Source organism: Peromyscus maniculatus, chromosome 1 (assembly GCF_049852395.1).
Source record: "Peromyscus maniculatus bairdii isolate BWxNUB_F1_BW_parent chromosome 1, HU_Pman_BW_mat_3.1, whole genome shotgun sequence".
Classification (NCBI taxonomy): Eukaryota; Metazoa; Chordata; class Mammalia; order Rodentia; family Cricetidae; genus Peromyscus; species Peromyscus maniculatus.
The window spans coordinates 33092764-33111423 of record NC_134852.1 but is presented as its reverse complement, the minus strand read 5'-3'; the positions used below and the strand labels follow the sequence as shown (position 1 = coordinate 33111423).

Genomic DNA, 18660 nt, shown 5'->3' with positions numbered 1-18660 from the left:
TTCAAATTTATTTGTAACACAATGGCACAGAATCAAGTTGTTATAATTTTCTTTAAGTTTCCAGGGCTAGAGAGGTGGTTCAGTGGTTAAGAGTGCTTGCTGCCATTCCAGAAGACCAAGTTCAGTTCCCAGCATCCACACTGGGTGGCTCACATTGTAACTCCAGCTCCAGGGAATGCTCTCTTCTGACCTCTTCCAACTTCTGTACAAATATGGCACATGCGTGTGCACGCGCACGCGCGCGCGCGCGCGCACACACACACACACACACACACACACAAAATAAAAATTAAAATTAAATATTTTAAAACAATAGGGGTCTAGAGAAATAGCCTAGTGGTTAAGAGCCCTGGTTGCTTTTCCAGAGGGCCTGGATTTGATTCTCAGTACCCACATGGTGGCTGTAACTCCTGCCCCAGGGGATCCAGTGCCCTCTTCTAGCCTCCTCAGGTACTACATGATCCACAGACATACATAGAGGTGAAACACTCATCACATAAAGTAAAAAGAAATCTCAAAAAAAAATCTAAAAAATCCACACCTTACCTAATTACCATTTCAGTCCCCAGTGAACACCTGCTACCTTAGAAAGGTGACTCCATTTGCATCTCAGGGTTATGAAGTATATATCATCCCCTGATTAGACATCAGTCTCCTGAAAATAGGGACTGTCTTTAGAACTTTCTAGAAAGAAACCACATCAGCTACCAGACTAAGACCAAGCTATCAATCTGCGGAGAGTGCTCACTACCTAACACAACCCAGCATGATACTGAGCTTGGACAAACTGAAGAAGAGAAATGACCAAAAAGAATTTAAGATGCAGGAGGCAGAAGCAGAATTGTTATGAATTCAAAGTTACCCTGAGCTCCAGATTAATATTCTATTTTTAAAAATCATTTTATCAATTCACTTCTTTTGGAGGAATAAATTCATACACTCCCTCACCCCTGGAGGCTCTAGGAAAGACTTCCTTGTTCACTATCCCTTGTGCCCTGAGAAATGTCACCCAGCATTCAAGTTGAGCAATCCCTCTTTCTTTGACACATTCCTAAAGTCTCCGGAATAGATACCAAATTTAGTGCTGATGTTCCAAGATTGTTATAATTTGGATCTTCAATTCTTCCCAAGGGCCTATGAGCTAATGGCTTAGTGGCTAACCTACTGGGAGGTCAGAAGAACCTTTAGGAGACAGAGTTTGGTAGAAAAATAATTAGATCATGGTGGTATATACACCCTTAAAGGAAATATTAGATTCATGTTTCTCACTGTCTTCTTTGCTTCCTGGTTGCTGTGACATGAACAGTGTTCTCCACTATGTACACATTCCATGATGTATATCTCAACACAGGCTCCAAAGTGACAGGGCAGACTGCAAGCCAGAAATAAAACTCCCTTCCTTTGTGAGCTGCATGTTTGAAGGAAGTCGGCTGGCATCATCACCTCTAATGTTGACTGTGAGCATTATCAGCTTTCTCCTTTTGCCTTGGGCCATTTCCAGAGACTGGAGCCAAGATCCCCACCAAAGTAGGCAAACACAGTTCAAGAGTTCCTTCTTGCCTATAGTTCCCATACTCCTCAAACCTCTGACCTGAAGCTCTGGTGATCCTCCACAAATAAAATCCCATCCTGTAGACTGGAGCAACTAAACCATAGCAACTTCCTGATGAACAAAAGAAGGCTTAGTTTTCCCCCACTGCTCCAGGGAAGGATTTGGGAACAAAGATAACTGTCTCTGGTTTTGTTTGTTTGTTTGTTTGTTGTTGCTTTGTTTTTATTTGCTTTTTGTGGTGCTAAGAATCAAACCCAGAGCCTTGTGCATGCTAGACAAGCAGTCTATGACTAAGCTATATCCTAACCCTCCATTTTTAATAATTTAGGGATGAGGGGAGTGTGCATGCCACCAAATGAATATGGAAGTCAGAAGACAACTTATTAGTCCTTCCACCCTGTGAGTCCTGGGGGACTGAGCTCAGATCGTTAGCTTACCAGCCACCAGCCCTTCATTTTTGTTAGTTTTTCTTTCTTTCCTTCCTTCTTGTTTTTCAAATAGGTTCTGTCATCAAACTCAAAATCCTCCTCTCCCTCCCCAATGCTGGAATCGCAGACATACACTACCACAATCAACTTGAACTGCCTCTTCTTATTCCAGCTCTGCTTCCCCTTTATGTGGTTAGGGAACTGGAGGGAACTGTCAACAGTTTTGAGGACAGGGCAACTGCCCAGGCAGTACTACTTCCATGGCTGGTACTTCACAGATGGACAGAGGAAACACACCAGCCTGCCTCTCTTCTGCCAGCCTGCAATGCCCCATTTCTTGCTATAAACAGCCAAAAGGTACAAGGAAATTCAAGTGGGAAAAAAGGCTAAGAGAGCAAAATCATAACACAGTAAGGGTTGAGGAGTCAAGGACCACTGCCAAGATGTCAATCACTCCTTCATTCTCGAGAGTGCTGCATATCTTTTGTTTGACCAGTTTTACCTCCCACATTCCTGTAAAGCACCTGATCCAATCTGTTACCAACATCACCAACACCGCCTTCTTGTTCTTGTCTTCTAATGGGTGCTCTGGCATGGGATTAAATTGTTGACACTACCCCACCCAAGCCATTCCAAGAAATCAAAAGTCTCTAACTGAAGACACTCCACACAGTCTTGAAGCAACAAGAGCACCAACAGACAGCCACAATGAAGGTTCTAGTCTCTTCCTGCCTTCTGTTGCTGCCACTGACGTTCCTGTCCATGGTCTCCAGCAGTCCAAATCCAGGTAAATAAGATGAAATCATATTCTCTGTTTTATTTCTCTCCCTCCCTTCCTCTTTACCTCTTCCCTCTTTCCCCCATCTAATTTTCTTCCCCCTTGAGACAGGATCTTGATATGTAGCCCAGGCTGAACTGAAACTTGCACTCTTCCTACCTCAGTATCCTGAGTACCAGCATTATAAGCATGTATCACCATGCCTTGCTCAATATTAACTCACACCTCACCTGCAGCAGGCACACACCAAAGATTAAACTGATATTAATGAGGGAAGAGGAATAGAAAATGTGGCAATCCCAACAACACACCTCATTAAAATGTTCTTTTAGCTACAACTCGTTGGGCCAATTAAGTTCGTCTTTCTCAGTGCCAATATCCTCATTAACCAAAAGGAAGGACCCTACTTATCCCGAAAGAGTCTGTGAACTTTAAGACACATTGCCTTAGTGTCTGCAACTGTAGCTGGCAACATGCACGCATGTACAGAGCCCAGACAAGACCCCTGTCCCTTCCCTCCCCTAACCTGTCCTAGAAAAGTCACAAATTTCCTCAGGGCTCAACTAGAGGGGTTGTGGTGGAAAGTAAAGAAATTAAGAGTCCTATATTTTTTAGAGTGTGCCAGTTAAGTCACCAATGATACAAACTAGGGCAGTCCTACCACTAGGTAGTGCCCATGCAGACACTTTGCTCATACTGCACACTGTTAAAATGGTTTGCCTTTGGGGAGGCAGACCTTAGGAGTGGTTCTAAATCTGTTCCAGTTTTCATCAGAGCCAGGGCAGCCCAGTCCTTCACAGAACAACCACACAGAAGCAAGATCATCTCCGTTCATGTGCCTTTCTACTGGAGAACACCACCCCTATTTGGGGGTGAAATAACTTATGGCATACTCAGCATCAATCCTAAATTTAGGATCAACTGCCTTCTGCAATGTCCAACTTCTCTCCTTTCTAGAAAAAGTTCTTTGGAAATTTCTGGGCTCTACAATCCTGGGGCCCAAAGCACCCCTCCGGAAGGAAAGGCATCTCTATCACTATGATGGACACAGGGCTAGAGTTCTCCCCATGGACTCAAAGCTCTAGTCGCAACCCACTTTTCCAGTCACAAAGATACACTCTATGCTCCACTCAGACTAGACTGCTGATCCCCAACAGGTCCTATGTTTTCAAACCAGCTCAACTTTACTCACACAATCAGCTCAAAAGCTAACACCTTCCCATTCCTCCCTTGATTCCCCCCACAACCACACACAGCTCTCCCCTTGCTGACTATGTTCAGCTCAAACAAGACTCTTTTTGCATGTATCATATTCTGCCTCACACTGTAAGGATTCAGCTCTTCTACCTATCCTCCTGCCCTGCAGACTGTAACCTTAATCACCTTGGTGGCACAAACTGTTGTCTCATTTCCATAACCCTCACACGATCTAGCATAGCACTTAGTAACTATTACTTAAGTGCTTAGGTTTCTAAGTTCACAGTGATTCTATGGCTCTATGCCAGGGTATGATGGTGTTTTTTCTTGTTGCTGCTAGTGTGTGTATATATGTGTGTATCAGTGGGGATTAGACATAGAATCCCATATATGCTGTGATAGTTTCAATGTAATTGGCCCCCATAAGCTCATAGGGAGTGGCACTATTAGGAGGTGTGGCTTTGTTGGAGTGGGTGTGGCTTTGTTGAAGGAAGTGTGTCACTGGAGCAGGCTTTGAGGTCTCATATATGCTCAAGCCACACCCAGTGTCTCAGAGCACTTCCTGTTGCCCTTGGGTCAAGATGTAGGACCCTCATCTCCTTCTCCAGCACCATGTCTGCCTGCATACCACCGTGTCTTGCCATGATGATAATTGACCAAACCTCTGAAACTGTAAGCCAGCCCCAATTAAATATTTCCCTATTTCCCTTTATAAGAGTTGCCATGGCCATGGTGTCTCTTCACAGCAATAGAAATCCTAACTGAGACACATTCTAAGCAAGCACCGTGTCACTGAGTTACAGTCCTGCCCCTATTCTTGTTTTGTTTTGTTTCTTAGTTTCCCAGGCTTGCCTTAACTTGTAATCTTCTTGCCTCAGCCTCCCAAACAGCTGGATTTACAGTCCCAAACTTTCTACTTAAGTCTGGTGCTGAACAATTCTTTACTGTGTAGATCTCTATCCACTAACCACCAATAGCAAACCTTCAGTTGAGAAAGCTAAAAATACCATACCCCTGCAAGGGACCACTCAAAGTTGATAAACACAGCTCTACAGCAACATTTACAAGCCTGGATCCACATTTAAACTCCCCCAGACACATGCCTTGAACTTGCCATTTGCTTTGCAACCTTGAAAGTAGTTAAAGTCATGTAACTTCTTTGAGTCTCCAGATGGCGCTGTCACAAACCACATGGGCTTTTCCAAACCAAAAAGTTTCACAATGTTCACATAGGTCTGAGCCAATTAGTAGCCAGAGGAAATGACCCATACATAATCTCTAAATCAATTCTCAAAATAAAAATTTATCTTATAAGCTAGAGTGTTGGCTCGGTGGTTAAGAGCCCCAGCTGCTTTTCCAAAGGACCTGGTTTGATTCCCATCATCCACATGGTGGCTAACAACTGTCATACATATGTGCAGGCAAAACACTTGTACACATAACAAATTTTTTTAGTCTAATCTTACTTTACCTCATAATAGCTACATCTATACTCAATATACTTTTAAAAGAGGAGAAAGAAGAAAAGAATACATAACAATATATGAGAATATTATGAAAAAACTATAATAGACTACTCACTAGCTGTGATATTACGTAATTATACTCCTTAGGATAATAGCTGGCATGTGTTAGGAATTCCTGTTCTGCAGGCACTGTTTTAAGTGTTATAATGAATACACTGTGATCTCATTTTGTACTTACAAAAATCTAATGTAATGGGGGTTGGAGTGATAGCTCAGCAGTTAAGAGTACTGGCTGCTCTTGCAGAGGATTCAGGTACAGTTCCCAGCAGCCACATTAGGCAACTCATAACTGCCTGTAATTCCAGCTCCAGGGGATTCAACATCCTCCTCTAGTCTCCTCAAGCACCTGCACATATATGGTGCACACATCCCCAGGAGCATACATACATATAAAATAAATATTTAATTTCATACATTTTGTTTTTTTTTTATTTTTCATGCTTTCAAAATGTTAAGAAAAGAGTTCCAATATATTTTTCAGGTTTTTTTAAATAACTTTTTTAAAGTTTTTATTTATTTATTTGGGGGTCCATGGTGCCTGGAGTATGTGGGTCAGAGGACAACTTTTATGAGTTAGTTCTTGCCTTCTATCATGTTTTGGAGCTGAACTCAGGTAGTCAAGCCTGGTGGTAGGCACCTCTAACTACTGAGCAATCTCATTGTCCTCATTTAACATTTTACCATAATACCATGATCAAGACTCTTTTTTTTAATTAAAAAAGAGTTCCTTGAGAAGTGGTGGCCCACACCTTTAATCCCAGCACTCAGGATACAGAGGCAGGCAGATCTCTGTGAGTTCAAGACCAGCCTGGTCTACAGAGATACTTAATTCTAGGACAGCCAGGGCTACACAGAGAAACCCTGTCTCGAAAAAACTAAAAACAGAAAAGGGAAGGGAACTATTCATCAGGTAAAGTATTGCTTTGCCAAGAATGACACCTGAGTTTAAAACCCAGGGCCACGTGATGGAAGGAGAACAGACAGCTGAAAGTTGTCCTTTGACCTCCACAGATGCACTATGACACATGCACACACAAAGGCAGGAATGTGCATGTGTGTGTGCACACACATAAATAAATAAGTATATTTTTATTAAATTTAAAAAAAAAACAGGAGGAGAGATAGCTCAGCGTTAAGAGCACTGGTTGTTCTTCCAGAAAATCCAGGGTTTGATTCCCTGCACCCATGTGGTTGCTCACAACTCTGTGTAACTCCAGTCCCAGGGGATCTGACCTCTGTGGACACTACATACATAACAGTGCATAGTCATACATGAAAGACTCATATACATAAAATAAAAATAAATCTTTAAAAACAAAAGGGGCTGAAGAGATAGTTCCGTGGTTAAAATCACTGTCTGCTCTTTCAGAGAACTTGGGTCCAAATCCTAGCATCTTGATAGTGGCTTACAGATGTCTGTAACTCCAGTTCTGGGGCATCTGATGCCCTCTTCTGGCCTCTTCAGTCGCCAGACACACCAGTGGTTCACAGATGTACATGCAGGCAAAACACCCACACACAGAAAATCAAAATTTTAAAAAACAGGAAAGTGTCATTGACACAGTAACATTGGCTAATTCCTCAAATATTCAGTGTCCTAATTATTCCACTAACATCCTTTTCCTAGTACAAAGACCACTTCAGAACTCACAGTGAATAAAGCTGTCATGACACCTTGGTGTCCTCCAAGCTGCCATGGCTTCTAAGTCTTTCCCCCTCCTTCCCAGGAGTTCTTGGTATATTTTGTAAGAGTACTGGAAAGTAGAATGACCTCAGTACGGGTTTTTCCAGTGTTTCCTCATGATTAAGTTCTGCTTATTCACTTTGTGCACAGATATCACAGAAGGGCTGGCAAGGGGCCTCAGTTGAAGTCTGGTAACCTGAGTTTGATACCCAGAACCTACATAAAAGTGGAAGGGAAGAACAGACTACTCCACAAAGTTCTCCTCTAAGCTCCACACATGTGCTATGGCAGTCACACCTCCCCCATCCACACCATGTACACAAATGATAATTTAAAATGTAAAGCATCACAAAAGTAATGTGTCCTTCCCAGCACAGCACATGGAAAAAAGTCCCAAGTCCCAAGTGCCTTTCTTGCTCCTTACCAGTGACCATGCTGGTAAAGGTGGCATCTGCAGTCTTAACCACCGAGCCAACACTCTAGCTTGTAAGATAAATTTTTATTTTGAGAATTGATTTAGAGATTATGTATGGTCATTTTCTAATTGGCTCAGACCTATGTGAACATTGTGAAACTTTTTGGTTTGGAAAAGCCCATGTGGTTTGTGACAGCGCCATCTGGAGACTCAAAGAAGTTACATGACTTTAACTACTTTCAAGGTTGCAAAGCAAATGGCAAGTTCAAGGCATGTGTCTGGGGGAGTTTAAATGTGGATCCAGGCTTGTAAATGTTGCTGTAGAGCTGTGTTTATCAACTTTGAGTGGTCCCTTGCAGGGGTATGGTATTTTTAGCTTTCTCAACTGAAGGTTTGCTATTGGTGGTTAGTGGATAGAGGTCTACACAGTAAAGAATTGTTCAGCACCAGACTTAAGTAGAAAGTTTGGGACTGTAAATCCAGCTGTTTGGGAGGCTGAGGCAAGAAGATTACAAGTTAAGGCAAGCCTGGGAAACTAAGAAACAAAACAAAACAAGAATAGGGGCAGGACTGTAACTCAGTGACACGGTGCTTGCTTAGTATGTGTCTCAGTTAGGATTTCTATTGCTGTGAAGAGACACCATGGCCATGGCAACTCTTATAAAGGGAAATAGGGAAATATTTAATTGGGGCTGGCTTACAGTTTCAGAGGTTTGGTCAATTATCATCATGGCAAGACACGGTGGTATGCAGGCAGACATGGTGCTGGAGAAGGAGATGAGAGTCCTACATCTTGACCCAAGGGCAACAGGAAGTGCTCTGAGACACTGGGTGTGGCTTGAGTATATATGAGACCTCAAAGCCTGCCCCAGTGACACACTTCCTTCAACAAAGCCACACCCACTCCAACAAAGCCACACCTCCTAATAGTGCCACTCCCTATGAGTTTATGGGGGCCAATTACATTGAAACTATCACAGCATATATGGGATTCTATGTCTAATCCCCACTGATACACACATATATACACACACTAGCTGCAACAAGAAAAAACACCATCATACCCTGGCATAGAGCCATAGAATCACTGTGAACTTAGAAACCTAAGCACTTAACTAATAGTTACTAAGTGCTATTCCTATGGGAATGCTTACACCTACATTCATATATGCACACACATACACATACATATGCATAAATAATAAAAATAAATCTTAGAAAACAGAAAAGGCTCTTCCTTTTAGTTATTCATTCATTTATTTATTTATTTATTTTGGTTTTTTGAGACAGGGTTTCTCTGTGTAGCTTTGGAGCCTGTCCTAGAACTCACCCTGTAGCCCAGGCTGGCCTTGAACTCACAGAGATCCACCTGCCTCTGCCTCCCAAGTGCTGTGATTAAAGGCATGTGCCACCTTTTATTTACTTTTTAAGATTTATTTTTATTTTTATTTATGTGTGCCTGTGTCTATGGAGGCCAGAGAAAATGTCAGATCCCTAGAGGTAAAATTAAAGGCAGTTATGAGCCACCTGATGTGGGAGCTAGGAACTGAACTCACGTCCTCTGGAAGAGAAGTAAGGGCTTATAAACACTGACCCATCTCTCCAGGACTTCAGGCCTTCTTCCTTTCACCTACTTGTTTTTACCTGTATAGACTCAGAAACTCATAGGTAACCCACTACTACCATCATTTATTATGTTATTCACATTGTCCTTCAGGTTGGTTTCCATAGTCTTTTTTTAATGTCTTCATTATTTTTTTTTTTGGCAGTTCCTTACTTTCTGACACAAGAGGTTTCAGGCTTGTCTTATACTTTCCTGCTCCCTGGAATCAGCTATTTCCAAGAATCCCTGGTTCTTGTCATGGGTGCTAAAACATGTCCTTTGCTAGGAGGAGCTGTTGCTTCTATGTAGCCCTTCTGGAGGAAGACAGAGATGGGAAACAGCACACACATACTATTAGCCATATTTTACAAATTACAGCAAGTTAAGCAACCTATCTTTTAAAAAAATCACAAAGTAAATATGTGGTAGACCTGGCAAATCAAAATAATGATATATCAGCTTAGCATGGTGGCACATACTTGTAATCCCAGTATGTATGTGGTAGACCTGGCAAATCAAAATAATGATATATCAGCTTAGCATGGTGGCACATACTTGTAATCCCAGTATGTGGGAGGCAAAGGCAAGGAGATCTCTGCAAGTTCAAGACCAGCCAGGTCTACACAGAAAGCTGCAGGCAAGGAGGGCTACATAATGAGACCCTGTCTGGAGGAAAAGGAGATTGAAGAGGAAGACAGATTTGGTAGTGTCTTAACAAGTAGAATTAACTTTTGCTGAGCCTGCCAGTACAAAGCCAGGAGCTAATGAGAGATTCACTGTCTTCAGAAAACAACTAGAAGCCAGGTATGTTGACACATGCCTGAAATCCCAGCACCCAGAGGCTGAGGTAGAAAGGTTAAGAGTTCAAGGTTATCCTCAGCTATTTATCAAGTTTGAGGTCAACCTGAACTACATGGGGCAAAGGGGTAGAGAGATGTGGAAGAGAGGGAAGGGAAGGAAGGAAGAAAACAACTAGTAGTCCTCAGTAACAACCATAATAACACTCATGTCCTGAACATAGGTCTGGACACAGGACATTCACAGTAATTAATTTATTCTTCAGCAAGCTGGGCATTACTTATCCTTATTTTGCAAGTCAGAGACTCACAGATCCAAGAAGTATACATCATACAGTTAAGTGACAGAGCCAGTGGGAAGCCCCAGGTCTATCTGGATAGAAAGTCCACTGGGCAAGCATTAACCAAGACTAATTTTTGATGAAACATAAATTTGCTTTTAATATCCTTAATAATAACATGCTTATTTTAACCCATTAGAAAAGAAAGTATCTCAGTATGGTCTGCTAGACTAATCCGGGCTACTCAACAAGACAGAAACAAAGAGAAAGAGGAGGAGAGGGGAGTAAAGACAAGCATACTAAGAATATACTAAATTTATAATTCCACACAAAGTGAGACTGCTTTGTAAAATAAATTTAGAGGAAAATTAAGAAGTAAATAAACATAAAGATTGGTACAAGTTGGGGCTGAAGGGATGGCTCCATAGTTAAAAGACCTGACTGCTCCTGCAGAGGAATCAGAACTGATTCCCAGCACTCACATGGCGGCTCACAACCATCCATAACAGTTCCAGAGGATCCAAGGATCTCTTCTAGACTCCAAGGGCACCAGGCATGTAAGTGGTGCACATACATACATGCAGGCAAAATACTCATACACAAAAAATAAAATACATCTTAAAAAATTAAAATTAAATAAAAAATAATGTGTTCTTGAGCAGGGCATCACACCACTCACCTGTAATTCTAGCACTTGGGAGATAGAAACAGAAGGATCTGGAGTTCAATGTCATCCTCACTTCTATAGTAAGTTCAAGACTATCCTGAACTACAAGAGACCTTACCTCAGAATTATGATGATGATGATGATGATGATGATGATGATGATGATGAAGTTTATCGTACTTTCAAATTTTTTCTCCAATTGGGTTACCATTTCTACATATCTAAATGTGATCACTTAGAATTTAAAAACTTCTATCTTTAGGGATCCAACTAAATCATCTACAAGATTTCTTCTGGTTTTAATGTTTTATGGCTTTTTGATGAAATGAGGAATAGAGGCCACACAAGGAGAAAATGCTAGAAAAAAATAGAAGGCAAAGGCTGTGCCCATCTAATTTTAATAGTGCTCAAAACAGCACATGAGGACATTGGAAAACAGCACTGGGAAATGATGCAATACCATCCATCTGTGTGGCAGAAAGGGCACAAGGATGGGAGCAGGAGGCCTGAATTGAACCAGATGATCTCTAAAGGAGGCCCTCTCCAAACGCTTGTCCATGCACCTACTGAACAAACACTTATTAAATGCCTACCATGTGTCAGGAGCAATGACCTCTGTCAGTACTGAACCACTGATTCTGAGGTTAGTGGAGGAGAATGCTGTGGGGATGTCTTTTGGTATGCTGTGAATACGTGTTGCTATGATTGGTTAATACAGAAGCTGCTCTGGCCTATGGCAAGTCAGGTTATAGCCAGGCAGGAAATCCAAGAGAGAGACAGGAAGAAGAAAGGAGAGTAACCAGGAGATGCCAGCCTGCTGACCAAGGAGCAACATGCCAACAGACTGGTAAAGCCATGGCCACATGGCTACATATAGATTAATAGAAATGGGTTGAGTTAAGTTATAATAGCTAGTTAGCTAGCAAGAAGTCTAACCCATAGGCCATACAGCTGATAATTAATATAAGCCTCTGTGTGTTTACTTGGGACCAAGCAGCTGCCAGTTGCAGGTGGGAGAGATCCATCTTGGCCATGGGGTGGGACAGGACCAGAGAAACTTCTGACTACAGGAAAAAGGTTTTGTCTATATTTGTTAGGAGTGTCATAACAAGATACCACAGTTGGAGTGGCTTTAGGGACAAATTTGATTTTCCCACATTTCTGGAGACTGGGAATCCAAGACTGAGGTACCAGAAGGTCTGAATCTCTTCTAAAGCCTCTGTCTTTGGCTGACAAATGGCTGCAATCTTAGTTGAGACTGTGATAGAGTCCCACTGTTGACTGGATGGCTTAGAACCAGCAGAAATTTATTTGTCATAGTTTCAAAAGTAGGGTTTCTGAGATCAGAGTTTTGGCATGATTGAATTGAAGTAAGATTCATCTCACAGTGTGCAGACAATTCTCAAACAGTGGAAATTAAGGGTTCTCGGGAGTCCCTTTCCACAAGGACACAAGTCCCACTCCTGGGAGTTCTACCTTCATGACCTAATTAACCCCACAAAGGCCCCACTTCCTAATATAATCACATTAGGGACTAGAATTCCAACATAGAAGGCTTTTTTTAAAGTTTCATTTATTGTATTTTATGTATATGAATGCTTTGCCCACATGTGGTATGTGCACCACATGCATGCAGTGCCCCGGAGGCCAGAAGAGGGAGTCAGGTCCCCTGGAACTGGAGTTACAGTAGGTTATGAACTGCCCCGAACCCAGGTCCTCTGCAATGGCAGTAAGTGCTCTTAACTGCTACCCTGTCTCCTCAGCCCCAACACAGAGGCTTTAAGGAGACATATTCTGTTAGCGTCTTGCCATATCATCAGTCACATGGTTTTTCCTCTGTGTGTACATCCTTAAGGCCTTTTTGTTTTATTTTGTTTGAAACAGGGACAGGTTTTCTCTGAGTAGTCCTGGCTCTCCTGGAACTTACAGTGTAGATAAGGCTGGCCTGGAACCCACAGAGATTCTCCTGCCTCTGCCTCCCTAGAGCTGGGATTAAAGGTGTGTGCCACCACAACCTTTTTCTTATAAAATGGCTCATTTTCTTATAAAAATGGATTAAACAACTCCACAAAAGCATCATTTTAGCTTAATTGCCATTTTCAAAACTCTATCTCCAAATATACTCATTCTGAGGAAGTAGAGGATAGATCTTTAGTATGTGAATTTGGGAGGATAGCATTTAGGCCATAACAGATTTCAAGTCACAAATTACACAAGAATAATTCAAGCACAGTACTCATCTATAATCCCAGCAATTGGAATCAGGGTTAGAGAGATTGCTGAAGGTTCAAAGACAGCTGGACCACATAGCAAGACCCTTTCCCAACCAAAAATAACAACAAAAATGAGCTGGGCATTGGTGGAGGTGGAAGCTGGGGAATCAGGTGGAAGCTGGTCCAACCCCAGCTATAATATGGAGACCCTGTCTCAAAGAAAGAATAGTTTAAACACAGTAAGAAACATATGTAGGCATATTTGATTGTTTTCATGGTGCTATGGATCAAATCCAGAGTATCATACATGTCAGACAAGCACATAAACTTAGCTATATTTCTAATCTGGCATTATTGGTTTTAACAGGAAACATTGCCAACTAAAATTAGAGGAGGTGTCATGTGGGCCCAGTTCTAGCTTGAGATTCTCAAATCTATAAGCCTTTATCTTTTTTATAATTTTGCCCTAGTTGTGTGTTGTCAATTTGACACAAACTAGGGTGCTGCTCAAATTCTAAGTGGTCTTATAATAAAAACCCGGAGCCAGATATTGGGGTAAATACGTAAAGATCAGAGAGACAAAGGAACAAGCCATAGCCACTTCTCACCTCAACAACTCCACGAATCTTCTGACCGAATGCTCTGAGTCCTCAGCCCAAAGGGCTTTTCGGTTCCTGTCTCCTCACACCTTATATGCCTTTCTCTGCCCAGTCATATCACTTTCTGTCTCAACCTTCCTACTGCTGGGATTAATGGTGTGTGTGCTTCCCAAATGCTGGTAGCAAAGGCATGCAATCTCAAATGCTGGGATTAAAGGTGTGTGCCACCACTGCCTGGCTCTGTTTCTTTTAGACTGGCTTAATCTCATGTAGTCTAGGGTAGCCTTGAACTCACAGAGATCCAGGCGGATCTCTATCTCTGCCTCCGGAGTACTAGGATTAAAGGTGTGTGCCACCACTGCCTGACCTCTGTGGCTAACTCTGTGGCTGGCTCTGTCCTCTGATCTTCAGGCTAGCTTTATTTCTTAGATTACAAAAATATATCACCACACTAAAGTCATCTGAAAAGCAGAAACCTCAGTTGAGAAAATACCTACTTAAGATTGGCCAGTAGGAAAGATGTAGAGTGTTTTCTTGATTAATGATTGATGTGGGAGGGCCCAGCTCACTATAGGCAGTGAGACCCCTAGGCAGGTAGTCTTGGGATATATAAGAAAGCAAACTGAGCAAGCCAGGAGGAACAAGTCAGTAAGCAGCCTTTCCTCCATGACAGCTGCATCAGTTTCTACCTCCAGGTTCCAACCTTGAGTTCCTACCTTGCCTTCCCTCAAGAAGTGATAGAGAGTGACCTGAGAGTTGTAAGGTGAAATAAACCCTTTCTTTCCAAAGTTGCTTTTAGTTTATGGTGTTTTATCACAGCAATAAAAACCCTAAGACAAATTTTATTATTTATTATATCTAATTATTATTTATTATATCTAATTAATGTATTTTTCTGTGGGTGGGTACACATGCCACACACAGGAAATGTGTGAAAGTCAGAAGACAGACCTCAGGAGCCAATATTCTTCTTCTACCATATGAGTCCCAAAGATGGAACTCAGGTTGTCAAGCTTGGCAGCAGGTCCCAGCTAAGCTATCACCAGCCCTTAAACCTTCATCTTCTCTTGCCATCGAAATATTTTAGGGGTGGGCTTGGTGGAAAGCACCAATAATCACAGCTACCAGGAAGCAGATTCAGATGGATCACTGAAGGCCAGGAGCCAGATGAACATTGAGCTGCATAGCAAGACCTTGTCTCAAATACATGGAGGTGGCAGAATCAGATAACAACATAGGCTTGGATGCAATGTGTCTGTCCCAGAGGAACAAACACAAATACCATTCTATTAACAGTCAATTGAATTGTGGATTCAAACACATCAACTTAGAGTTCTGGTGGAAATTTTGGTTTACAGTTATCTGCTCCTTGCTCTCACCTAAGTTACCAGTATTTTAATGAGGGATGTGGAGGTTGCAGTCCCAATAACCCCATCATGTCTTCCCTTAGATTCAGAAGCCATTTTCTTCACTTTCTCAGCTAAGGTTTTCAGTGGGCCTGATTTTTTTTTTCTTTTAAGATTTATTTTTGCTTTGTACATGAGTGTCTGTGGAAGTCAGCAGAGGGCACTGGATCCCCTGACACTAGATGATTGCAGATGATTGCAAGCCACCACATAGGTGACGGGACTCAAATCTGGGTTTTCTCTGCAAGAGCAGCAAGTGCCTTTAACCACTGGGCCATCTCTCCAGGGTTTAGGATAGATTTTTAAGTCTCAGTTCTTTACCCATTTTACAATATCCTTCTTTTGGAGTTCCCTACAGCTCAGCAGTGGAAGGTAGGACAGACAGACAGAGACACATACAAACAGAGATTGTGTTGATCTAGGTACTCAGGTAGCACAACACTGGAGGATAGGAGCACAGAGAGCTTTCCCTTTCCAGTATCTGGAAGTTAACCACATGTGTTTGCCTCCAACAGGAGTTGCCAGAAGCCATGGAGGCCAACGCCAGGCTTCTAGAAGATGGCTCCAGGAAGGCGGCCAAGAATGTGAATGCAGAGGTCAGTAATTCAGCCTTAACCACAGAGTTGGTGCCATTGTGACCCTAAACCTTCATCTCCCTTGAGCCCCTCCGAGACCAGGACAGATGTTGTCTGAGCTAACCTCAGCCTCCCACCAGATGCAGCACTAATGCCTGCTTTCTCCCTGAGTCAGACAAGAGCTAGATGCCTGCCAGGATCTTTGTGCACCCCCACCAACACTTTTCCCAAATTCCCTGTACCTTCTTGGAAGGTTTTTACTTTTTCCTGGCTCCCTAAAAGCATCTTAGATCCTGGTCTTAACCTGATGTTCCTTATAGGAAGGATTGAAAGCAGAAGAAATGTAGCCCTAAAAAGACATCTGGGCCTCAATTCTTCATTTTTCAGTTTCCACAGGGATATCCCAATGTCCCCTCTAAACATGTCAGCAAATCCCTACCCACAGAGGTCACACAGAAACAACATAGAAATCCTGGGGTTCACATAGCTTGAGGTCTCCATTGTTCCCTGTTGACCCTTTTCCCCAGTCTGTGAGAAAGAGGCACCAGAGTGCTCAAAAAGCCCTGCCAAATCCTACTCTCAAACATACCAATCTTGTTGTCTAAGCAGTAGCCTGTTGTTACAGATTGGTTCCTGAGAACCCCAAAGAGAGAATCCACACCAGTGCTGGAGCCACGAAGGAAGCAGTGTCCCTGTGATCATATCAAGGGCGGTGAGAAAAAACACAGTAAGTTCAAGAGGATGGCCTTGCTTAAACCACACTCAGTCCTATGGGCTCACTAGGGATGGAGGCAAGGCCGAGAAGACCAAAATAAAGACAGGCATCAGCCAGCCCCTTTCTATTCAATGTCAGCTTGTAGGAAAAACAGAAAGAGCAAAAATATCAAGATAGACTTACTCTGAAACTATCAAAGTAAAAGGAAACTGGGAGGCTGTGACCTGCCCGTTGATATCTGAAGATGACACCAGTGTCAGTGTGGAACAGGATTTGGGCTTTTCCTTCATCTGGCAGTTGGTTGTTTTGTTTGTTTGTTTTCATTTTATGTATGTGGGTATTTTGCGTGCATGTATTTAAGTGCACTACCTACATGCAGTGCCCCTGAAGGCAGAAAAGGGAATCAGATTTCCTGGGACAGGAGTTACAGATGACTTTGAACCACTATGCCAGTGCTGGGAATTGAACCTGGAGCCTCTAAAGGGGCAAACTCACGCTCTTAGTCGCTGAGCCATCTCTCCAGCCCCACAGTCTGTTTTAAAATGTTATTATACAAAAAAGTAAATCAAGGGCCAAAAAGATGGCTCAGAAGGTAAAGGTGCTTACAGCCAAATCTAACGAGCTGAGTTCATTCCCTGGGACCCACATGATAGAAAGAGAACAGACTCCTGCAAGATGCCCTCGGCTTCCAAATTTCTACTATGGCATGAGTGCAACCCTACATATATGCACACCACAGATACACACAAATAAACCATTGTTTTATAAATTATCATTTTATTTATAATGTACATGTGTGTATGAGTGTGTGTGTGTGTGTGTGTGTGTGTGTGTGTGTGTGTGTGTGTGTTTACATATAGCATCACATGTGTGGAGGTCAGAGAAGAAAGTTGTGAGTCGGTTCTCTCTTTCTGCCGTATCAGTCTCTGGGATTGAACTCAGGTCATAAAGTTTGGCAAATGTCTTACCTGGTGAGCCATCTCTTCCACTCTTGTTTGGCTTTTTGATTCTGGTTTGTGCTGCCATCCTGCCCTTGGTTTGGTTTTTCAAGACAAGGTTTCTGTATATTGCCCTGACTGTCCTAGATCTCTCACTTTGTAGACCAGGCTGGTCTTGAACCCACGGAGATCCACCAACCTCTGCCTCTTGAGTGCGGAGATTGAGGGCATGCACCACCACAGCCAGCCGCATCTCATAATTTCAAAAGTTTACATAAAAATTAAACTTTGCACTTTGCAACGCTTTTAAAGGAGCTGGAGAGACAGAGCAACAGTTACAAGCACTCGCTGCTCTTTCAGAGGACCAGAGTAGCCAAGCAGTGGTGGCACACGCCTTTAATCCCAGAACTCAGGAGGCGGAGACAGGCAGATCTCTGAATTTGAGGCCAGCCTGGTCTACAGAGTGAGTTCCCAAACAAGCAGGGCTACACAGAGAAACCCTGTCTCGAAATAAAATCAGAGGTCCGTAGTTTGGTTCCCAGTACACTTGTCAGGTGGCTCCCAACCACCTGTAACTCCAGCTCCAGGAGATCTGAAATTCTATTCTAACCCACTCAGGGACACACACACACACACACACACACACACACACACACACACACACACACACACACAAATAAAAATAAAACAAAGTATTTGTAAGTTTTTGATGACAGCATCCCCTTTTATTTGTGCTCTAGGACACCAAAAGCACCACAGGAAGCCAAACAAGCTCTCCAGAACCTGCCAACAATTTCTCAAACGATGTCAACTAGCAAGTTTTGCTCTGCCCTTATAGTTCTGAGATTCTACTCTTTCAAGTGAACACTCTCAGTGAAAAAGAGGTGATCAACCCTCGGGCATGTTCTTGTTCTCCCTACCCCCATTCTCACCAAAAGCATCCTAGTGCTCTCAGAAGGCACTGCCCAGCATATCGGCTACTGTGCTCTCTATTGCCATCTTCTCTCATCACTATGGATTTCAATATGGGTTAAATAATTTAAAATGACAGAGTCTCCCTTCCTCTTTTTATTCAGCTCCCAGGTCTGTTCCCAGAATCTTGATGTTGGTACTTTTATTTCTTAGGTGAAATAAGATTCATGTTCCAATTTTTTTTTTTAACCAACAGACTACAAAGACCTTCTGAGAAACCAGGTCAGTTTGACAGACTTTCTGAAACTGGCCAATCACAATGATTTCAAAAGCTTGGACAATGTGTTTGTGCTAAATGCTAACAGCAAAAAGTTC

At 42.5% G+C, this 18660-nt stretch overlaps 1 protein-coding gene across 1 annotated transcript; it reads left to right on the top strand.

Moving 5' to 3' along the window:
• The first annotated feature begins 2581 nt into the window (after nt 1-2581).
• Cxcl17 (C-X-C motif chemokine ligand 17) lies at nt 2582-18252 on the top strand. Its single transcript, XM_076574064.1, has 4 exons — nt 2582-2767; nt 15661-15741; nt 16346-16447; nt 18114-18252. The coding sequence occupies exons 1-4, from the start codon at nt 2689-2691 to the stop codon at nt 18209-18211; spliced, it is 360 nt and encodes a 119-aa protein (XP_076430179.1). The 5' UTR covers nt 2582-2688; the 3' UTR covers nt 18212-18252.
• The last annotated feature ends 408 nt before the right edge of the window (nt 18253-18660 follow it).